We start from the raw sequence: 24,845 nt of genomic DNA, 5'->3' as shown, positions 1-24,845 counted from the left end.
CGATTTGTAACTAGTACACCGTTTTTTATTTATAATTGAACGTAATTTAATAATTTGTAGTTAAAAAATTCAAAATTGTAAAATACAAAAAGTTAAGACAGATTTTTACATTGATATGACAGTATAACTAGCGCCCTCTAGATGTGACCCTAACACTGTTTGCATATTCGTATTTCCCTCCTCAAAAAAAGTAAAACTACAAATTTTCAAAACAATCGGTCCATACATACTCAAAATATAGATAAAAAAGGAAAATATTTTTTCAACTTTAACACCCTGTAAAACGAAAAGGAGCAATAATTGATTAAGGCATGTTTGGCTCAATCACTATATTTTGACGTTAATAATATGCCATTAAGCTGTATACCATTATTAATGACTCACCCTATATATCATAATCCTAAGAAAGCATTCTAATAGTGTACGTAAAAATATATAGAGTGTTTATATTAAAATATACACAAATTTGATACATATCGGTTATCCCAAATTTCATGCAATAAATATTAATTCATTCACTTACCTATTAGCTAGAGCTCCTCTATTTGCAAGTTCCGCTTTACTCTTGCTGGCAGAAATATCCAACAATTCGTGAGGAGGCACTGCTCTATCGAATTCTTCTTTTATAGGCAATTTTCGTTCAACAGTTGCTGTTTTATCATCGTCTGGACTAGCATCTGATATTTCAGTGTCTGAAAAATCTGGATCTAATGCTTGATAAAGAGGTTTAGGTGGTTGTCTTCTAGATATTTGAGGCGTAAGTTGTTTTGAACCAATACTATCATATGGTAGAATCATAGGCAATCCAGCTTTTCGCTGAGTATCCAACAACTCTTGCTCCAGAGCTATGATTCTATCTTTTAAATTTTTAACCAGAGCGTTATATTCAGTATCTTTCTCTTGAAGAAGCTGTTGGTAAAAGTCTTCCCTATGAAGCATATCGAGTTCGCGTTGTTGAAATTCCCTTACTAATTGTTTGGCCTTACTATACTTTTTTTCTAAGACCAAATATTGGGTTTGCGACTGTTCTAACATATTTTGATAGGTGTGAACTTCTTTCTTTGTCGTCATTAAATTCCGCTCCGCCTCTCTCAGTTTATAATTGACTTGTTCAAATTTTTCAGATTCATCTGGCTTCAGACCATTTTGTTCCATTAACTGTGAAATTTTAAAATAATGTAAGATCTCTTAACAAAAGATAGTTGCTGCTAAAATTAGAATCCTTGACTAATAATCCATTTTGACAATGATATAACATGGTTAATACGGATTCCTCCATAACTCTAGCAAAATATACAGGGTGTCCCAAAAATAGTTGACAGGCACATAGGGGTAGAAAAAAAGTTGGAATTCTTGGACGAAGTCCTCTGGTGTTTATGTTTGACACACCCTTAGTTAGGTAGAAATTAAATAAGGTATCCAATCAGGAGCACCCTTTAATGGGAATGCCGAGCGATACGAAAAGAGGCGAGCGAGGTATCACGGCAGCAGGCTTGTCCCACCATCCTCAAGTAAAATATTCAATGAAATAGAATTAGTAAAAATACGCCAAATTGTTATCTATTTATTTATTATTTATTTTTCAAGTAAAAAAAGTTCATAAGTGTTAAAAGTGTTTGTTTTTTATTTTCACATATAAAAAAATTCAGAAACAGTAACTTCAAGTTAAAAGAGGGGATTTTTTATAAATAAAAAATAATATAAATTCCCTGAAATTTTTATTTTTTTACTAATAAAAAAAATTCAGAAGCCCGGACTTCAGATGAGAGCTTGAAAATTTACAATGAACAAAATTCGCAATTTTTAATTTTTATTTAATGACAATAGAAATTTAGAAAATTTGTTTTACTAATAAATAACAATAACAATGAATAATTGAAACTAATCCGTATTTCGGCGGCCTTAACGTCCTTAACGCGGTGGTGGGGCAAACCCATTGCCACTATACCCCCCTCGCCTCTTTACTAACCGTACCATGCTTCTCCTGCCGCTCAGCATTCCCTTAAAGCGTACTCCTGATTGGGTACCTTATTCAATTTCTAACTAATTAAAGGTGCGTCAGACAAAAAACGCCAAAGGACTTTTCTACTCAGAATTCTACCTTCTTTCTATCCCTCCCTATATGCCTGTCAACTATTTTTGGGACACTCGGTATAATACAAAAAAATGCCATAAATAAAAGTTGCACCAAATTCATTTCTAAGATTTTAAAATTATTTTTTATTCTACAGGGTGCACCATTTATTCCGAGCTTACATAATTTGCCAAAAATATCCTCAATATTATTATTTTTTTTATTAAATTGACTTTTGTTTTGTCTTTAAAAGTATCAGTAAGCACTAACAAAACAAAGAAAGTCTCAAATAAATGTTGCACCAAATCAATTTCTCCATATTTTAAAATTATTTTCTCTCATACAGAATACGTCTTTTATTCCTAGCTTACCTAATTTTTCAAAGAATTACTCTGAATATACATTTTTTAATTTTTTGTCGGATTTAAGACCCTACTTTAATAAACAAATAATATTCCAGGTGATAGTTTATATATTTTTTTTTAATTAACCTTTGTTTCGTATTCAAAATTATCATATCTCTGAAACTCAATTGTCACAAATACATATAAGTACAGTTCTCAATTTATTATTAAAAAACATTCATACTTAATCTTAATAACAACACAAAGTTTGTGCCTATTAACTTAATTGGGAGAGAAAATGAATCACCATCCTTTGCTACAGGATGTGGCGGAATACATACGATTTGTTAAAATGTCTCATCAAATAGGATCAATTTTGAAGGAACAGTGAAAACACATAGCCCAAAGACAGCCTAATTGGAAAGATCACATCTGTTCCACTTTGGAAGAAGAATCAGTTTCGTAAATAATACCTAATTGCTTTGTGCCAAGTCTGAAAGCCCACCTATAAAAATTGACTGAAGAATGAGGATCTTTCTTGTAATACAAAATTAGGTCTAGATAGGTAGAGACCTCAATAATAAAAGTTACAGACATATATTAAAACAAATTTTATAAACAACACGATAAACATGATAGCCCTGAAAACAACTGTATTTCTAAATAAATAAATCATTCTCACAAAAAAACTTTGCGTCTTGCATACAAATTTCAATACAAATACATCTAGGCAGTCAATTATAATAAAAATTTTATAGTTCTAACTACCTGCATGCATATAAACTTTTATGAGACATACCTTATTTTTCAGACGTGCAACCTCAAGCTCAGACATGTTAAATTTGTGTTGGGTCTGCATAACAAACATAAAAACATTACAACTTTTCACTGGACATCCGATATACATACGTATATGCAGGGAGTTACTTAAGTACGTGCCAAAACATTAAGGGGTGATTCTTTGAGTGATTTCTAAAACGAAAACATAAGTCTGGTAATGCTTCATTTTCAAGATACAGGGTGTCAAACTTTTTAAAAAATTGTTTTTTCGTAAAAATCTTAATAATCCTTTAGCCGATTTTGTTGAAATTTGGCAGTGTAGAAAGGAGCTAAATAGATTAAAATTATTAATATCAGTTGCATCCTGGGGGGCACCTTAACCAATATTTTTAACAAAAAAAAAAATGTGCGCCCCTGACTTTTTTAAAACTTGTAATTTTTTTCGCATTAAGCAACTAAAAATACAACTTTTTTATCTCTTGAATTTTCCTCATATCTTGCTTCCTTTTTGGAGAAAAATAAAAATCACTTTATTGCATGTCCATGAACGAAAAAAACATTTTTTAATAATAAAACATAAATTTTTTTTAGCTAGCACTAATTTTTATAACAATTCCTAAGACTAGAATTGATATAGAAAAAAATAGTAAGTACACCCCAGTTTTTGATAGTTTGGTATTTTTTAAATTTTTTATTATGTCGACCCAGGGACATGCAATAAAGTGAGTTTAATTTTCTTTTCTTCAAAAAGGAAGCAAGATACGAAAAAAATTGAAGAGACAAAAAAGTTATTTTTAGTTGCTTAATACAAAAAAAAAAAATAAATTTTATTAAAGTTTTAAAAAAGTCAGTGGCGCACGTTTTTTTTTTTGTGAAAAATATTGATTAAGGTGCCCCCGGGACGTCATTAAAGTTAATAATTTTAATCTAGTTAAGGATAAATTATCCTCATTCTACCATAAATAACACTGCCAAATTTCAACAAAATCGGATAAAGGATTATTAAGATATTTACGAAAAAACGATTCTTTAAAACAAGTTTGACACTCTGTATCTTGAAAGTGATGCATTATCGGATCCATGTTTATATAAAGTGTTCGTCAGAATCACCCCTTGAAGTTTGATTACGCACTTAAATAACACCCTGTATGTATAGATAACAAATTTACACTAATGCAAGAAAAAATAATACAAATAATTAAAATAATAGGTAACAAGCTACAAAAATAAGTTTGTTGATATGATATACAGGGTGTCTCACATTTAAATAGCAGGACTTCAGGAATCAGTAGAAGACCTCATTTTGAGTCTAAAAGTTCCTATATATATGGGTCCTAAAACGCTTAGTTTCTGAGATACAGGGCGTTCAATTTTATTTTTGTTTTATTTATTTATTTTTTAACTAAATAACCGCTGACAAAAAAAATCATCATGTTGCGGCGAAAGACTTAGTATTTGAGGGCAAATAATTTGACACAGAAAATCATCGCATATTAGTTCCAGTGGTGGAGATAGAGGGGTCTCTATGCATATTTTTATAAAAAAAAGTATAGCCGATTTGATATTTTGCAAATGTTTTCGAAAAATATGAAAGAGCATTCAATTTTACCCAGAAAAGGCCCTCTTGTCCAAAGTCGATAGGAGGTGGCGTTTTCAAGAAAAACCGAAAATACTGTTTAGAAGTCAAATTAAGAAAAACCGAAAATACTGTTTAGAAATCAAATCAGACTTGAAATGTCATTCTAATATTGACATTTGCGCTTATTTTATTATAGTTTCTAATTGTGTGTAGAGTATTAAAAAAAATTGCAACAAATTCAAAATGCCGTTTAAGTTTACGAACCAAGAATACGCAGATATTCACTTCATATACGGGTTTGCCAATGGGAACTCGGCAGAAGCTGCTAGGGAATATCGGAGACGATTTCCTAATAGAAGACAGCCGCATCCACACGTTTTTATTAATGTTCATCAACGTTTCGCTAATGACGGATTGAATCTGGTCCATAGGGATCGCAACATAATTAACGTTAATATTGGCAGAAATAGGAGGAATCAGCGAATCTTGCACGAATTTGACAGAGATCCCACGACGAGTACCAGAAAAATTTCCAGGATTATTGGTGTTTCCAGGTGCACTATTTCTAGAACATTAAGACGAGATCATAGACATCCCTACCACTTACAACCTGTTCAGGGTTTACGTCCGGGTGACGAGGAACATAGAATAGCTTTTTCTCGGTGGATTCTTAACTCAATTGAAAACGACGGAAATTTTTTATCACACATATTATGGACCGACGAGTCATGTTTTACTCGTCGAGGTGTGACAAATTTACACAATCAGCATGAGTGGGCACATGAAAACCCGCATGCAATCAGACCACGAAATTTTCAGCACGAATTTAGTGTTAATATTTGGCTCGGCGTTTATAACAATTGTCTTTTCGGCCCTTACATCTTACCTCAACGACTGAATTCTGCGAATTTCTTAGAGTTCTTAGAGACCGAGAGTGCCAACATGTGGGAGGAAATTCCTCTGAATTTAAGAATGCGAGCATGGTTTCAACTTGATGGCTGTCCAGCTCATTTTGGCCGAAATGTCAGGAACTGGTTGAACACCCACTTTCCCGAAAAATGGATTGGCCGCGGGGGTATCGTTGCATGGCCTCCCCGATCCCCTGATCTGACACCCCTAGATTTTTTCCTCTGGGGTTTTATTAAAGAGAGAGTTTATACCACTACTGTGGACACAAGGGATGAACTTATTCGTCGGATTCGGAACGCATGCAGTGAAATCAGAGACAATAACTTAATTCAAATGAGACGTTCTATTCAGCGTCGGTGTCAGTTATGTATCGAAGAAAATGGTTTACATTTCGAACATTTGCTTTGATGTAATATGGTTTTCGTTATTTATTTTTGTATTTATTTTCATTTAATTAATTAAAAACAATTTTAACCGAATTTTTGAACTACATATTTAATTTAGTTGTAACACAATGTTTAAAAATTATTATTTGACTTCTAAACAGTATTTTCGGTTTTTCTTGAAAACGCCACCTCCTATCGACTTTGGACAAGAGGGCCTTTTCTGGGTAAAATTGAATGCTCTTTCATATTTTTCGAAAACATTTGCAAAATATCAAATCGGCTATACTTTTTTTTATAAAAATATGCATAGAGACCCCTCTATCTCCACCACTGGAACTAATATGCGATGATTTTCTGTGTCAAATTATTTGCCCTCAAATACTAAGTCTTTCGCCGCAACATGATGATTTTTTTGTCAGCGGTTATTTAGTTAAAAAATAAATAAATAAAACAAAAATAAAATTGAACGCCCTGTATTAATATGTAAATAATAAATGTCTAGGACAGAACAGCTAGCCAACTATTGATTATAATGAAAAAAATAGATTCATTTTTGGAGGAAATTATTTTTGATAAATTTGTTGTCAAACCAAATCCAATATATTTCATTAAAAAGAAAGCAAAACATAATGGTTAAGTAGTTCAACAAGTGAGTAACAAAACTTGTGAAAAACGACTCGACAAAGTATAGATTTTTAACTAAAAAAGTAAATAAATAGTAGACACTAAAAAATGTGCAATAATTTACCTAATTGGCAACTTTCTTTATTAAAAGATATAGTTATTTGTGGACCTGGTGTGAGAAATGCTACTTTCATGGAATATAAAAGACAAAACAGATTGCACAAGGGTTAATATAATTTTTTTTTCTACTACGTATTAACAATATAGATAACACACCCATTACTATAGTAATGATATTTAACAATATGTTTAGTATTCCACAAATTTTCTACATACTTGACAGAATAACACTTTGAAATTAAAAATATTATTGAAAAATTACTACATGATTTATCGAAATATTATTTTTATTTCGAATCATCTAGGTACTGCAATTTATATCAATTTAATTTAAATTGATTTAGACTAGTTTAAGTCTTTCTCCTCATTACTATTGTTAGACACAATCAAATAAATAAGAACTGAATAATTGGTTCTTGGATACTTTTAAGAATTGAATGATTACTTAAATAATTGACAACTGGGAACTGAACATTGAATGATGGACATTGTAATTGCGGCACAGTTGTGGACTTAAATTTTTCCTCTATAAAGTTTTGTGCAATTATTTGAATTTGTTTTAGCTTTTAAATATATTTTATAAAAAAATTTATTTTTTTCAGTTCTTTATTTCCAATATACACAATTACACAATAATAAAGAGGATATATGAAAATCTTTCTGCTTTCACCGACTAATTTAATTTATTCAAATGGATGCCTGAGAAATATTTAGTAACCATTAAGAATTAAAAGTATTCAAATTCTTCTGATTCATTCAATATACTAAATCAATAATCATGATATTATAACCAAATCCAAATACTTTTAGTATTTGAAATATTATAGGTATTCGAGAACAGCAAGTAAGAACTTTAAAGAATCGAATATTCCATTTTTCAGTTGAATTATCCTGCATTACTGGCCTATATATCTGAAAACTTATTATATATCACGGGCCTATCTATGATTTTTGTTTCAAGTTGCTATTAGATCACAAAAAGTTTATTTAATACTAATGTTTAGAATTTAAGTTAATTTTACTTTATTTTAAATATTATGGGTTGCCTATGGAATAGGAAGAAATGTACACATATTTTATTTTGTAGTTATTCCTTATCATTGCGCGTTTTTGTGTGGCAAAATATCACTCTTTTTTTTGAAAATGAAACAGGAGATGGGTGCTTTTCGGTACTAGACATCTTGCGAAACTACGCTCTAAAAACTTAATTTTTCCTTCAAGTGTTGTGAAGAAAGTTAATTCTGGTGCATTATTGTGCAATATCTGGGAAGAAGCCGGCCGGCACGTCGCTCCAAGAATCGCTTCCATGTGAGTTTTGCCTGTCGATTATTCAACATTCATTTTCCGCGTTAATTTTCTTTCCTTTGGGAATATTATTCAATTCATTGATAAATCCTAAACAACTAATTATTACTACATATGTTTTCGATTGGAATAATTTTGTAGTTAAAACATTATCTATTCATTCCATTATCTCAATAATTACATTGTAAGGGCATATTCCCCTCCTGGGGGCTGTATGACCTTGTCGCTGGTGGAGGGGCTTAAGTAGCTACAGTGAACCCAAGAGCTAAACCGGCGGGAGTTTTATACTCCTGGCAGGGTCACCCAAGCCGGAAAGGTCGAGGGAGAGTAGTGAAAACTAAGAAACAGCTCAGCTACCCAAGCCAAGGTGGAAACGCATCGTGCCGAGGGCTGAATGGTGCGGGGGTAGGTAAAAATGTCGCATCGCAAACGATCTCTTTGGGGAACCTGGCGCACCCCATCGTATTTAGCCTTCCGTCAGGCATGGGGCACTACCTGGCGGTGACTTTTATTTCCTCCAGACTCGTGGGACCTTTATGGACCATAAATCAAAAAAACGGGAACCCGAAAGGGGGCCGTCAACATCCGCCGGGGAAGCAGTAATTGCTGACCAGGCGGAAAATAAAACAGCCACTGGGAAGCAAACACCAGTGACTACTATCTCTAGGGGAGTCGACAGACTGAACCTGGAAGGTAGGAAGAAATTGTCTGGTGCGCAAAAGCGCAAACTTAAAAAACTGCGGAAGGCAGAGGCGGGAAAAGGACAGGGGCCGGTGACGGAACCTGGCTCAAGTACCACTCTAACTCCGCAGGCTGCTGAACCGGGGCCAAGTGGACTCGGGAAGAAACGTGGACGGTCGGACGGTAGTGAGCCGATTTCCGACCGGCCTGTTTCCAAGAGGCCTAAGGCCACGGGACAGCGTGGCAAGACTTACGGGGAGGCGCTGTCGGGGATCCAAGCAGTGGTGGTCCCCCATGGATACCCGGAGGTCCGAATGGATGAGGACCAGATGGGACTTGTCCAGTCGGCGCTTCTGGGGGCCATTGATGGGATCGCGGGCGAGGGTACACGACCGCGCTTCCTGGAGTGTCGTCGAAGGGGGGGAACGCTAGCGATCACCGCCTTCAACGAGGAGAGCCTGCAATGGCTGAAGACGACCACGGCGAGCTTGGTGCCTTGGGAGGGGGCTAGACTCAGCGCTGTTGAGCCTAGGGACCTACCTAAGTTCACTAAGTTCATCGTGTGGATTCCGGGTCATCCTGATGAACCGGAAACCATCATGCGCCGTCTGGAAAACCAGAACGGGGAATTGAGGACGGGGGCCTGGAGGCTAATCAACCGCAAGGTTGAGGAGAAGGGCCAGACCCTAGTCCTCTCAGTAGATGAGATGAGTGTGAAGGTACTTCAGAAGGAGGGCTTCAGACCATTTCTGAACTTCACCAGGGTCCTTTTTAGGAACCTGGAGAAGGGCAGGGTAGATTTGGGACCTTCTGATGAAGATCAGGAGGGACCAAAATCTGTATTATCTGGTCAAATTCCAGGTAATACAAGCGAACATTCAGCACAGTAGAGCGGCATCTGCTGCTCTCTGTGCCAGTGTGGCGCGCGCAAATGCGGATTTAGCTTTGATCCAGGAGCCTTGGGTACATGGATCCCGGATCAGAGGATTGCAGGTAAGTAATGGTGGCTTACTGTATTGTGGCCACCAAACTAGACCTAGAGCTTGTATTTATTACAAGAGTAGTATTAATATTTTTCCTCTTCCAGGGTTCTGCACGGATGACCTGGTGGCGGCCGAAGTGACTTATGTATCGGAGGGAACGCAGAGACAACTGGTAGTTTGCTCAGCGTACCTCCCTTACGATAAGAAAGAATCTCCTCCAACCAGGGAACTGAGGGACCTGGTGGCCTGGTGCGAGAAGGAGAAGAAACAACTCATCGTGGGATGTGATGCTAACTCACACCATACGGTGTGGGGAAGCAGCGATGTCAACGATCGAGGTGAGTCTTTACTAGATTTTCTTTTTAGTTATAATCTAGAGATTTTGAATGTCGGGAACGAGCCCACCTTTGTTATAAAAAATAGAAGTGAAGTCATCGATATAACAGTGGGATCGGGACCGATATGTAATAATATTGCGAGGTGGCATGTGTCGAATGAGCCGTCAATGTCGGATCATAGACATATCCACTTTGAAATTATAACGGATTATAATCCGCAAGTAAGAACCTACAGAGACCCAAAAAGAACTGACTGGGACTCCTATAGAACGGAGTTACAGGCCAGGACTAGGGAAATCTGTACAAAACTAAGGAACACATATGATCTTGAGAGGGCCGTGGAGGAACTCCAAAACGCCGTCACAAGATCATATGAATACAGCTGTCCTATCAAAGTGAGGTCCGATAAGCACACCGTACCCTGGTGGAGCAAGGAACTCACGCAGTTGAGGGGACAGACAAGAAAACTATTTAATAGAGCAAAGCGGACAGGAGAGTGGGAGACTTATAGAGCAACCCTCACTGAGTATAATAAAGAAATTAGAAAAGCGAAGAGAGACTCATGGAGGAAGTTCTGTGAGGATATTGATAGTGTCCCACAGTGTGCTAAACTCCAGAGACTTCTCTCTAAGAACGGACATACGAAACTCGGGTCTCTCAAAGCACCGAGTGGGGAATATACCAAAACTGGAAGGGAGACATTGGAATTACTTCTAAATACTCACTTTCCAGGCTCCAGGTTATTAAATCATGGAGATGAATATGACTGGAATCACCAGCAGAGGGTAACGACCGGGTCTCGACAGAACTGGGAGGTTGCCAAGACGGTGGTGAGTCAGTCACGAATAAGATGGGCAATAAGTTCTTTTGACCCATTTAAATCACCAGGAGCCGATGGAATCCTACCTGTACTGCTACAGCAGGGGGTGGACTGTCTAGCTCCGGTCTTAATTCACGTCTTCAGAGCCAGCATTGCACTTGGTTATATACCGCTGGCATGGAGATCGACGAACGTGGCGTTTATTCCTAAACCAGGGCGTCCATCGTATGCCCAGGCAAAGGCATATCGCCCGATAAGTTTAACATCTTTCCTCCTGAAAACGTTGGAGAGAATAGTTGACAGGCATATAAGGGACGGGGTATTGAGGGCAAATCCTCTGCACAGGTACCAATACGCCTATCAGGCAGGCAGATCAGTCGACACAGCCCTTCATAGCCTAGTCTCTAGGATAGAGAGGGCAATGGACGACAAAGATCTAGCTTTGGCAGCTTTTTTAGATATTGAAGGGGCATTTGACAATACACCTTTCGAATCTATTAATTCGGCAGTTCGCAACAGGGGCCTTGAAGACACTTTGTGTCGTTGGATAGATACCATGTTGAGAAACCGGACAGTAACAGCTACCCTTTCGGGAGAGACATCCAGGTGTAAGGTAGGCCGGGGCTGCCCCCAGGGAGGCGTACTGTCTCCCTTGTTATGGGGATTAGTGGTGGACGGCGCACTGGAGGGCCTTAATCGAAAGGGGTTTTATACACAAGGCTATGCGGATGACTTGGTCGTTCTCATAGTCGGGAAACATAATATTATCGTTTCAGAACTCATGAAAGAGGCTTTGAAATGGATAGATGACTGGTGTAAGGGGCAGGCACTGTCAGTAAACCCTGACAAAACGGTCGTAGTACCCTTCACTAGGAGAAGAAATTTAACTGGACTCTCTGAACCTATAATAGGGGAGAGGGGCATTACATTTTCCAGGGAAGTAAAATATCTAGGAGTGATACTGGATAATAAGCTTACCTGGAATGCGCACTTGGAAAAAGTGGTGAGTAAGGCGAAGCAGACACTGTGTGTATGCCGCCGCCTTATTGGGAAAACCTGGGGACTGAAACCAAAGATGTCACACTGGTTGTATACGTCGATAGTAAGACCCAGGATTCTTTACGGCGCTGTGGTATGGTGGCAGAAAACACAACAGACCACAGCGAAGGAAAAACTGAATAGAATTCAGAGATTGGCCTGTTTAGGTATAACGGGGGCGATGGCATCGACCCCGACAGCTGCACTAGAAGTCATGCTAAATCTGCCACCGCTGCATATAGTGGTGGAGAGAGAAGCGCGGCTAGCAGCATATCGACTCAGGAATAATAATGACTGGAGGGGTGGTTCCCACTCCAGGATCAAAGATACATCTATGTCGGAACCAATTCTTGGGATGGTATCCGACAAGATGGTTCCAAAGTTTCACTTCCACAAGCCATTTGAGACTCGAATAGAGGATCAAAGCGAGTGGGAGGAAAGGTTTAATACCCTGGAAAGGTGGAGCCTAGTATGGTTTACAGATGGCTCCAAAATGACCAGAGGGACGGGTGCAGGAATATATGGACTCAGACCCAGATGGAGTGCAAGCTACAGTCTGGGGGAGTTCCCTACTGTATTCCAAGCAGAAATCTTCGCGATAATGGCGTGTCTGGCAGAGAATGTACGTAGAGGTTATAGACGTAAACTCATATATATATTCTCTGATAGTCAAGCTGCAATTAAAGCTTTAGCCGCACACAAGGTAAGTTCAAAACTGGTGTGGGACTGTTTACAAATGCTGACTGAACTGGCCACCAACAATACAGTCAGACTGTGTTGGGTGCCAGGGCACAAAGGCATTTGTGGAAATGAGAAAGCGGATGAACTTGCTAGGAAGGGATCCGAGACAGTGTTCATTGGCCCGGAGCCCTTCTGTGGCACATCTCCCAGTGTGGTCAGGCGGGCTCTGGGCAAATGGACAGAGACAGAACATAGGAAATACTGGACTTCAAGGCCAGGACATAGCCATTCTAAGGAGCTTATGGAGTATCCTTCGAAGGGAAGAGCGAATGAGCTACTGAGCTTGAATAGAATCCGGCTCAGGAGAGTGACAGGACTCATAACGGGACACTGTCACTTTAGGAAACATCTACATAAGCTAAAGCTTGTAGACAGTCCGGTCTGCCGAGGATGTGAATCGGCGGATGAAACTTCTCTGCATATCCTGGGCGAGTGCCCGGGATTTGCACGTAGCAGAATGGCGCTCCTTGGGAGACCCTATTTGGAACCCAAGGAACTGAGAGAAGTGTCAGCAAGGAAGCTTTTGGACTTTGTAAAAAGGACAAATCTACTTGCTGAATAGGACTAGTAGTGGGACGCACAATAGGCCTAATTAGGCCGCAGTGCTATGGGACTTTTAAAGGACCAACCACTAGATGAAGATGAAGATGAAGAAGATGAAGGGCATATTTTTATTATTTTAAAATGTTTAGTAATATTTAATTCTTTAATTACAATTTTATTTTCCCAATCCTAACCATTTTTAAGAGTAATATTCACGTTTGATTAAAGTTTTTTCCCAACTCCCTTAAGAGCCTGTGTAAAAGAGCATAATTTTTAATATTTTTCAAAAAATTCAATCGATCTGATATTTTTACACAAGGCAGTTTGCATGTTTATTAACAGATTTCAATTGCTTTGAAAAGTTTTTTACCATTTTTTTTTCGGTATCAAACCTCCTTAAATACATCTGATAAGTTAATATTTGTGTAGAAAAATTACTGTTTGACAAACAAAATAATTCCATTTATAGAATTGAAAAACATACTCCTCAAATTCTTATGTACAACCTCATTTCTTATTTCATCATAATGTTTTCTCTTGTCAACTTTTTTGTATTCTATAGTTGTCTTAATTAATCACATTTAAAAAATTTGAAACAAATTGCTTTGACACAAAAAATTATTGGAACAGTAATTATTGGAGTATCAATACGAGGTGCGTTCTGTAAAATTTTACAAAAACTGAGGAAAACTTTCATGCTTACGAAGATATGATGCTTTGAGTCGTACGCAATGTTACAAATGATTTTCAGGGTTTAGAAGTGGTCTTCAGTCAATCGAAGATTCATCCTTAACCAAGCAGGCCTTCAACTTCAATTGATGACTCCCACGTTCAGAAAGTCAAATAACTGATGTGTGCAAATTCGTTGAGTAATTGCAGAAGAAGTTAGTAACTCAATTCAGTCATGTCATGAAATTTTGACTGAAAAATTGAACATGCATCGAGTTGCAGTACATCAGCAACTCCTTGAAAATCCAGTGACAATGAAACATTCATTCAAAGGATCATAACGGGAGACGAAAGTTGAGTTTATGGCTACGACATTGAGACAAAAGTTTAATCATCATAATGGATTAGCAAAGGACCTCTATGCCCCCTATCAGTCAAACGGCATTTTTTTATGTCAAAATCAAATATCTCGAAGAAGAATTAACGAATCGTATTACATTTTCTTTTTTTAATTAAAGCTTATTTGATGCAGATTTAGGCAAAATTATTGTGAATGTCATCTTCCCCTATTTTGAGGGTGGAAATGAAGGGTGAATAGGTGAAAAAAGTACCCCCCCATACCCTCCTTACCCTTCCCCTCCTGCGCTAGCCTAAGGGCCACCTTAGCAAAGCGCATCCCAGGCTGCATAGCCGCACTACCCTACCCAACCATGCCACACATAAACATGAAACCATCCTCGGAGTTTACACAGACAAGCCGGCGAAGCAAGAAGAGCGCCAGAAGAAAGGGCCCTAGCCGGCGGGGCCCAGCCAGGACAAAAGGAGGTCCCACAAAGCGCCTACACCGGCCGCATTTGCGGTCGGGGTAGACGACGGATGGGGCCCACCTACGAAGGCTGTCCAGGCCTACACGAGATGAGGCANGCCCTAGCCGGCGGGGCCCAGCCAGGACAAAAGGAGGTCCCACAAAGCGCCTACACCGGCCGCATTTGCGGTCGGGGTAGACGACGGATGGGGCCCACCTACGAAGGCTGTCCAGGCCTACACGAGATGAGGCAGGATAAAGAGGGACAATCCCCCTCGATCCCAAATCATTGAGGCCAATTTCTAGCCATGGAATAATGGCGCGCGAGGTGAAAAAAGTGAAAATCGATTTTCTTCAAAAAATGTTATATCCGATACAGTGAAATTAAGACACATTTTGGTGGAATCAATGCTCAATTGAAACAAGTTACGGAAAAATTAATGAAATATTTTCATCTCTATTTTAGGGGTGGAAGTGAGGGGTGAGGTGTGGAAAAATGAAAATTAAAGAAAATATGCATAAAAGGTTTTTGTTGTCGCTGAACACGACTAAAAGCATCACTAAAACAAAAAACCCCTTTTCAGGAGCTGTTTTTATCATCCCCTGATTTAGGGGAAGGAACTGAGGGGTGGGAGATTGAATAATAAAATTCATCTGAAATATTACCAGAGTCTTTCAATTCACTGATCTTAAATAACATGGTAGATTCTTATCTGTAAATTTTCAGGGTGATTTTTCATTATCCCTTACTTAAGGGAAATGGCATTTTAGGTTAGGGGTGGAATGTAAAAAGTCAAAGAAGATATTTGTTAGGGATTTTTGTGGTCCCTAGATATGTAAAAGTTTATTTTTTCGTCGTCAAATTTTAAGTGTAGCTTTTTATTAGCCCGTGCTTTAAGGGTAGGAATAAGGGGTGGAGAGATTTTCATCACTTGGCAAAAATCAAAAATTTGTCATTGGAAGGGGTTAGATGAATATAAATATGATCACTGTTTTTAATCCTCTCTTACTTTCTGGAGGTTTTTCATCACGTCCTCCTTAAGAGTACAAATTATGGTTGAGGGTTAAAAAATGGAAAAGTACTAGAAATATACGAAGGTTTTTTCGTTTGCAAAAAAAAAGAACTTTTGAATGATATGTTGGACAGTATAACATAACTTTATTAAAGGCTCTTAAACTTTTGAAATCAAATATAATTATTCATAAATAATTTTATAATAATAAAATAGGGATGAAAATATTTTCATTAATTTTTCCTTAACTTGTTTCAATTGAGCATTGATTCCACCAAAATGTGTCTTAATTTCACTGTATTTATCGAAGATATAAGATTTTTAAACGAAGAAAATTAATTTTCACTTTTTTTCACCCATTCACCCTTCATTTCCACCCCAAAAATAGGGGATCATGACATTCGCAATAATTTTCCCTAAATCTGCATCAAATAAGCTTTATTTTAAAAAAATATATATAAAACGATGCGTTAATTCTTCTTCGAGATATTTGATTTTGACATAAAAAAATGTTGTTTGACCGATAGTGTGCCCCAAGAAAACACATCAGTCTCGATGGAATATCAAAGTGATGCTCACTGTTCTGTTTAATGGAATTGTGCATTTTGAATTCTTGGTAAAACATGAACCGTTTGTACTATCACGGGAAGTTACAACATTTACAAGTACGTAAAAAATATGGCAAAAACAGACCAGAGTTGTGGAGAGACAACTTATGGTTCTTGCACAATGACAATGCGCCCGCACAGTCAGCTTTGTCAATTGATCAGTTTTATGCCAAAAATCAGATTACAGTCCTTGTTCACCCTCCTTAGTCGCCAGACCTAACTCCTTGTAAGTTTTCCCTATTTCCGAAATTAAAACCCGTATTGAAATCACAACAAAGCAAATTTCAAATGAAGCTATCCACCACTGCTTTGCGAAATCGAAACACCCCTGAGAAAAATGTGTGAATAGGGGAGGGGAGTACTTTGAAGGAGACAAGGGCCAATAATGTATAAAATGAATAATAAAGTTGCAAAAAAATAATAAAGTTCAGTTATTTTCTGAACTTATATTCTTAATGTTTTTAAATAAAAAAAACTACAGAGATTCAAATTTGAAATACAATTACAATTTACAGAAGAATCTGGTATTTTATTTATGTATCATCATACATCAGAATGATACTTCGAAGTACCAGTCATTATTCAGTGTTTCAGAAATTAGTTCAATTTAACATTTAATTCTATTAGTATTAATAATAATAATACAACTCCAGATGATTTAATACACTAGCTATTAATATCAAACTACATCTATGAAATCAACAAAATTGTGAAGACCTAAAGGGCTCTTATTGATTAGGAAATTTGTATACTTGGTTTTTATAAATTAAGCAGAACAAAAATCATTAAAAAATATTCCAAGGAACAAGGAAGTATTCTTGTTTTAATTGGATAACATTAACGGTAATTCAGGTAAAGAATTTGGACGCTGACTTCCCACCGTTTTCAGAAAATAAAGCATAACTCCACAATTTTTTTGAATTCATTATTTACTTTATTGGTTATTATCAAGTTATTGACAGATTTTACTTAACTTATTTTTATGTTTGTTATAGCTTATTTGTGATAAAAATAAAAATATAAAATTGAGTTAGTGCTATTTGTGAGTAGTGCAAAAACACACTCTAAAGCTGCAGTTTTTAAGACATTATGCTAGGATTAATTGCCGGCAGAAAACACTAACTTACAATGTCATCAAAATAACACATAAAAATGTCCATTGCTTCAATAATCAGAGAAATAGTGCTAACATTTTCCACCAGCAATGAACGCCAGCAGAATTCTTAAAACTGTGGCTTAAGATGTAGTATTTTAAAACCGGGAAATAAATTTGAATTACCTACCTTCCTTTTTTTATTTAGTTTATTACAGCAGGAAATATAAAAGAAGTCTTAAATGCCAATCTGATATTAGTAATTGATTTATAAATCAACTTTTTTTAAATGCCTTTGGATTTGCATCCAGGGACTCTACAGTATTACTAGTTTTTCTTAGGTTAAACTTCATTTTCACAAAGATAATTAACTACATACAATATCTTTTAAACACTATTTTTGTATGACATGAGGATTTAAAAAATTGTTAAACTAATGTTTATTTATTATCTTCTTATTCCTGTTCTCCTTATTTCCAAGGACATACTCAAAACCAATTTTTTTCATTTTTTTTCCTAAAACTCGCAAAAGAACGACTTTAAAAAGTATTTTTAAGTCTATGTCACAAACAGACCAAAAATCCTAAGCAAGTGAATAGAATCTAAATCCACTAATTTCCGATAAACAGGGTGCTAACTAAAGTTTAAGAAAAAATCCACATCTACTTAAATATCTCTGAAGAGTTTGATGTAAATACATGAAACTGGCAAATAATTTATGTAATTAAAGTTAAAAATGTATTGAATTGGTTTACAAATACATCGATTGGTGGCAAAGACACTGAGGGACGGTGTCATTAAGTAACAATTTCAATATCAATGGAAATTTTGGAAATTCAATAAGTGAATTTAATTGACAATGCCATTTCTAAGAAAAAAAGTAGTCCTCCATTCTATTCGAAAAATGAACCATGTTTGAGTTATTTTTTAAATTTAAAGTCATCAACTTACAGTTAAAATAACTTTAAAACTATTTAATTCACAAAAAAATATACAGTAGGCGCTCGCTAATCAGACGTTCAATAGTCTGACATTTCCAGTAATCGGACATTTTGAACGCTTTTCGTGTGGGAATGGTCAGCTCTATAGTCGGACGGTTTTGATGGGTGACCACTCGGTAATCCAACAAAAGCAAGTTCATTGCATTGTGAGAACAGTACATATAAATAATACATATTATTTTCAATAAACGTACTTTACTTTATATTAAACTCTATAGCCTAATAAAATAATGTGTTTTTAAATGCAAGACTCTGATATTTTGGATTACTTCCAATAGTCGGACACTTCCAGTAATCGAACTTAATGGTCTAAGACATGTCCGATTAGCGAGCACCTACTGTATACAGGGAGTCTCATAATTAGCTGCCAACCCTGAACAGGCCGATTCTATGATTCTAAGTAAAAAAGTTCATATGATCATGGGTCCGGAAATGCTTCCTAAGGGCACAGGGACCCATTGAAGAGGGAAGAATGGAAATCATTTTTTTGCAATCTCTCAATCGCGTTGTGATAAATGAATGAAATATGGTATACACAGTTAAAGTTTGATGAGCAATTTGATGGACTAATCCGTTTATTTCCATAAGGTCCATTGGGGTGGGTACGGGGGGGCCCTTGGTACTTTGCGTGTGTAACTTTTTCATCTTTGACTTTTTAACAAATTGGACAGCAAATTCCGTTTTCCCGAACTGTTTTACGTTAAAAAGGTACTCTTGTTTCAAATCGTTATCTTTAACGGTTTCTGAGAAAATCGCTCTTGAATTAATCCCACTTTGGTCAATTTCATAGTAATTTAAACAAAATTATCAAGGTATTCTTATGTCAAAGTATTGTCAACCCGATTGCCAATTTAATAGTTCTAAGCGAAAAAAATGGAAGAGTTTACGGGACAAGAGTTAGTTGATATGATATTTATTTATGGCTTTTGCGATGGTAATGCTGCAGCGGCAGAACGCGAGTACGGGAGAAGGTTTCCAAACCGAAGGCTGCCATCAAGGAGGACATTCCCTACGGTATTCCGCAACTTAGCTGCAACCGCCACTTTTCGAAAGGCACCGGGTCAAGGACGTCCCAGGATTAATAGGGAAGCGGAGGTCCTTGACGCTATTGAACAAGATCCTACGACTAGCATACGGAACATTTCAAGGCAAATAAATGTTCCTCGGCCAACGGTACTACATATCTTAAAGATTTCCTTAACAGAATTGATTAGATGTGCTACTAACATTTCAGGTTGGAAGAATATTAAAGCGACAAGGTCTACATGCCTATCACTATCGACGTGTACATGGCTTGATACCAGAAGATTTTGCGCCACGTATGCAATTTTGTCGCTGGATTTTGTCGCTGGACAACGAGCAAGCTTCCAAAATTTTGTGGTGTGACGAAGCTACTTTTACCCGAAATGGAAAATTAAATTTTCATAATTCTCATTATTGGGAAGAAGAGAACCCACATGTTGTTCGGAGAACAAACTTCCAGCAACGGTTTTCCATAAATTTATGGGCGGGAATAATTCACGACACTCTGATTGGACCTATTGAAATTCCACAACGTCTCAATTCAAATCTTTATTTAAACTTACTTCAAGAAAATCTTCCCCAAATTCTCGATGATCTGCCTCTAAATTTACGACGTAACATGTTTTTTCAACACGATGGAGCCCCGGCACATAGTGGTCGCAATGTTCTAAATTTCCTAAACGAAAATTTCGCTGGACGGTGGATAGGGAGGCACGGACCGGTAGCTTGGCCGCCGCGTTCTCCCGACCTAACCCCGCTGGACTTCTTTTTCTGGGGATATCTAAATCAAAAAGTTTACGCCACCGAAGTCGATACCCGTGAGGAATTGCTGCAGCGTATCAATGATGCAGCCAATGAAATTCGTCAAAACCGTTTTAGCATCTTAATAGCTTCGAGAAGTGTTACACGTAGGGCAAGACTTTGTATCAGAGAAGGTGGAGGGTTTTTTGAACAGTTTTTAAAATAGCTTGTTGTCTGTTATCAAAATTAAGTTTCCATCTTATGATCCCTTCGAAAAGTGACGGTTGCAGCTAAATTGCGGAATACAGTGAGGAATGTCCTCCTTGATGTCAGCCTTCTGTTTGGAAACCTTCTGCCGTACTCGCGTTCTGCCGCGCAGCATTACCATCGCAAAAGCCATAAACAAATCATCATATCATAATTGTTCTACATCAATAATGTGTATTACTGATTACGTATTAAATTATTATTATTATTTTTTGTTTAAATTACTATGAAATTGACCAAAGTGGGATTAATTCAAGAGCGATTTTCTCAGAAACCGTTAAAGATAACGATTTGAAACAAGAGTACCTTTTTAACGTAAAACAGTTCGGGAAAACGGAATTTGCTGTCCAATTTGTTAAAAAGTCAAAGATGAAAAAGTTACACACGCAAAGTACCAAGGGCCCCCCCGTACCCACCCCAATGGACCTTGTGGAAATAAATGGATTAGTCCATCAAATTGCTCATCAAAATTTAGCTGTGTATACCAAATTTCATTCATTTATCACAACGCGATTGAGAGATATTGCAAAAAAATGATTTCCATTCCTCCCTCTTCAATGGGTCCCTGTGCCCTTAGGAAGCATTTCCGGACCCATGTTCATATGAACTTTTTTACTTAGTTTTGATCATAGAATCGGCCTGTTCAGGGTTGGCAGCTAATTATGAGACACCCTGTATAAGGGTGCTCCAAAATTAATGCAACAAAATTTGTTCGTAGATTTTTAAAACAAATTTAGGGCCCGTATTTTTTATTTTTGCCAAGTAGCCCCCTCTTTCCCCTTGAAAGCGGCCCCTAAACGGAGCTATTTGGAACCAAAAAAAATTTGGTCGCATATTTGAATTTCTTAAAAATTATTAGTTCCCTAGAAAGCCATTGAATTTAGGAACTTTTTTGTCTCCTGATATTTTTCTCGTAAAACGCAATGTTTTTGAGAATAACGGCGAATCACGATTTGCATTCGATCACAGTTTTCAAGTATTCAACATACAACATGTTTACAAGACCACCCCTGCGTCCTGCCCAATTTTTGTCACATAATGTGCAGTAACTCGTTAAGGATTAGATATACAAAAAAATTGTATAAGGAAAAGATGTTCCAAATTTGATCCTCTACAACTTTTATTAGTCATTTCGCTTTAAAAAAATGTTTAGGAAACCACGCTCATAGCGCAAGTTGTACCAGGAGTTCAAGTGTGATCTTTGTTGGATATTCAGGAGGCAGTTCCCAAGCAACCCTGAAAAAATCATCCTGTTTGGAATTTTTTTTATAAAATAACATCTTTATTGGAATATTCGTGCACTGGGCGACATATCGTATAAACTGTTTAAAGGCAGGCGATGGGTGATGGCGATGCTCACAGACTTCTAAGTATATATTAGAAGTCTGTGGCGATGATGCTTCAATTTCCCCGTCACTCGTTCCCTCATGCCGCAGTTTACTAACATGTTGACTGCCTCGTTGCCATGACAACTGCTGTAAACAACTATACGAAGTGAAACAATATACAAAATGATTTCGATGCACGTCACTTGCATATACTATACGTTGTATGGTACGAGGTTGATGTTCACGCTCAAAAAAGGCAATATTTTTTTAGAAGGCGTTCACTGCTCAACTATGCTGTTTATTTCTGTGTATAAAACAAACAAACACAATACATTTCCAATTAGACAAGGCAAAAACCTCGCATTCGTGGGAGAAATTTTCCGACTCGATTTTTTTGCATATTCAGATTCGTGAGATGTTCCTTAACATGAATCAAGATGATGCCCGCTGGAAATCTGGTGCCCATTTGTTTAAACAAACTTTTTTTAAACAAATTGTAAAAATTGGTTTTTTCGTTCCCGGAAAATTTTTTTTTTTAGGTTTTTTGGCACATTATAAACAAAAAAGTTCCTATGCACTATGCCTCTAAAATTTATAGTTTTAAAGTTATAAACAATTTAAGTTGCTAAAAATGTGAAAATGACGATTTTCAACAGCCGATTTTCGGATTAAAAATTGTTATTTTTGATGTTGATGTACCTAAATTAAAGTTTAAATATTCCCCTACAAGATACTGAAGAGTTTTTGGGACTCGTATTATTCTAAAGCCTTATTTTTTAATTGTCAATAAAGCGCTATGAGCCGCGAGCGCGTCCCTCTCATTTATTAACAATAGAATTATACCTAAGTTATAAAATTTATATAAAATTAAAAATAATTTTAAATTGCACAACCAAACGGAAATTTTAGGTGAAGCAGTGCGTCACTTGTATCACCTGGCGAGTTGCCAATGCCTTGGATATTTTCACAGCATACTATTTGTATGTGGTTTACCTGGCAATGACCAATAACATTTTTATTATTTTCCAGTTTTTGATGCAACAATATGGTATAACAATAAAGCCGACGAATATCTAAGAATTTTGTTACGCTTGTAGGCTGATTATCATTCTTATATTACAAGAACTTAACAAATGAATAAGTAAATTCTAATGCTAATCATTTTTAGTGAGCAACACATAAATATTAAAATAACCCATTATTAAAACCAGGCTATATTTATTCAGCAATATCAAAATTATTGGATCCTTTGTTACAGTATCTCTGCCACTAGTTGACTAAGACAAAAAAAGTAATAATTGAAAATGATCTGTTTTGTGAATAAAATGAAAGAAATCTTTTTTCTTGAAAACACCACTAGGAATTAACAAGCAGTGATCGAATTTTAGCAAATATTAGCAGCATAAAATTTCTGGGGTTTTTAGTAGTGACTGCTGATATCTCCACTACTTACATTCGGAATTCATATTCAGTGAATATCGCTAGATAAATTATGAGATCAAATTTCATCCACCTGCAACTTCAGAGGTATTTTACAAAAAGTGATTTTTATTTTTCCATTTCAATGTATTTAATTAAAATGTTATTTGTTTTAAATTCTCGGGGCAGGCTCAACTTTTAAAATATCTAGGTAAAATAAAATTTCATTCAATTTGGTTTGTTCTAAATTTTTTAGATATAAAAAACTCCAGGGAGAAAAATGTTTTCTATGAATACAAATTTTAATCACTGTCAAAGTTTGGAGCAGATAATACAAAAGTGAAAAAAATATTTTAACTTCAGACATTCCATCAGAGACTGTAGAAATGATAAATTAAAAACATCAAGGGATCAAAGTGCCTAATTACACAACACATATATGCAAGCCCACAAAAATAATATAGTCAATTCTCAAATATTACCTCTAACAGAAGACTTCTCAACGACTCCACATTATCTTGTTCATGTTCAAATACACTTTCCTGATTTGTTGTTGGACTTGCAGGGCCATCACTAACACTTGTATTAGCAGATCCTGTATATAAAATGCATATTTTTTTATTTAAATTTTAATGATTTTTTAATTTTGAATTTGTTTTTTCCTTTTTCTGTTTTAAAACTTAGACAAGGTGAAAACCTCGCATTCGTGGGAGAAATTTTGCGACTCAATTTTTTTGCATATTCAGATTCGTGAGATGTTCCTTAACATGAATCAAGATGATGCCGGCCGGAAATCTGGTGCCTATTTGTTTAAAGAAACTTTTTTTAAACAAATTGTAAAAATTGGTTTTTTCACACCGAAATTTTTTTTTTAGGTTTTTTGGCATATTATAAATAAAAAAGTCCCTATGCACTATGCCTCTAAAATTGATAGTTTTAAAGTTATAAACAATTTAAGTTGCTAAAAATGCGAAAATGACGATTTTCAACAGCCGATTTCCGGGTTAAAAATTGTTATTTTTGATGTTGCCAGGTGCCTAAATTAAAGTTTAAACATCCCCCTACAAGATGCTGAAGAGTTTTTGGACCTTTCATTATTTTAAAGCCTTGTTTTTTAATTGTGAATAATGTGCTATAAGCTTCTTTACAAACGTACATATGGACAAGTTCCATTTTTCCTCAATATCAATATTTGGATTTCACAGCTTTTGGTTATCAAAATGAAACAGGTGAATTATTATCTAAATTTATTACCAAAGATCCATTACCCAAAGACTTAGTAAAACAATGTAAATGTATAGAAAAAACTGTAAGACTACAGCTTGTTCTTGTAGGAAAAACTATGTCACTTGTGTACCTTTATGTGGTTGTAACATAAAACAGTATGAGAATTCTTACGATTGAATAAATGTGTGATAATAATAATATGCAGTATTAAATAAATGTTCTTTAATAAAATCAAACGTATTTGATACTACATATTGCCCTTTTATTTTTTTTCTGCACTCTATTCGTACAACTTTGAATTAATTAAATGAAATTATTATGAATTATGAAATTTAAATAATCAATTTTTATATTATTTAATGAGTAGTAATAGTACTTAGAATGTA

The 24,845-nt window shown here is 36.1% G+C and overlaps 2 protein-coding genes across 2 annotated transcripts in view; one reads left to right on the top strand and one right to left on the bottom strand.

The window, feature by feature from the left end:
• LOC108907548 (neurabin-1) overlaps positions 1-23,827 on the bottom strand; it is a gene marked incomplete at its 5' end in the record, with an annotated part of 42,919 nt that extends 19,092 nt beyond the window's left edge. The window contains 3 exons of the mRNA XM_018711285.2: positions 524-1,158; positions 3,218-3,271; positions 23,715-23,827. Coding sequence (XP_018566801.2) covers positions 524-1,158; positions 3,218-3,271; positions 23,715-23,827 — 802 coding nt within the window. The remainder of the gene's footprint in view (positions 1-523; positions 1,159-3,217; positions 3,272-23,714) is intronic.
• LOC111691416 lies at positions 8,338-9,972 on the top strand. Its single transcript, XM_023454196.1, has 2 exons — positions 8,338-9,795; positions 9,890-9,972. Exon 1 carries the CDS (start codon positions 8,658-8,660, stop codon positions 9,690-9,692), a length of 1,035 nt encoding a protein of 344 aa, XP_023309964.1. The 5' UTR covers positions 8,338-8,657; the 3' UTR covers positions 9,693-9,795; positions 9,890-9,972.
• Positions 23,828-24,845: the final 1,018 nt, after the last annotated feature.

Source organism: Anoplophora glabripennis, unplaced genomic scaffold (assembly GCF_000390285.2).
Source record: "Anoplophora glabripennis isolate ALB-LARVAE unplaced genomic scaffold, Agla_2.0 scaffold204, whole genome shotgun sequence".
NCBI classification, from domain to species: domain Eukaryota; kingdom Metazoa; phylum Arthropoda; class Insecta; order Coleoptera; family Cerambycidae; genus Anoplophora; species Anoplophora glabripennis.
Note: the sequence above shows the minus strand (reverse complement) of the source record. Positions and strands in the feature narration are given on the sequence as shown.

Excerpts from the sequence above, each read along its gene's own strand:
- LOC111691416 (XM_023454196.1), top strand. The coding sequence starts at position 8,658 with ATGGACCATAAATCAAAAAAACGGGAACCCGAAAGGGGGCCGTCAACA.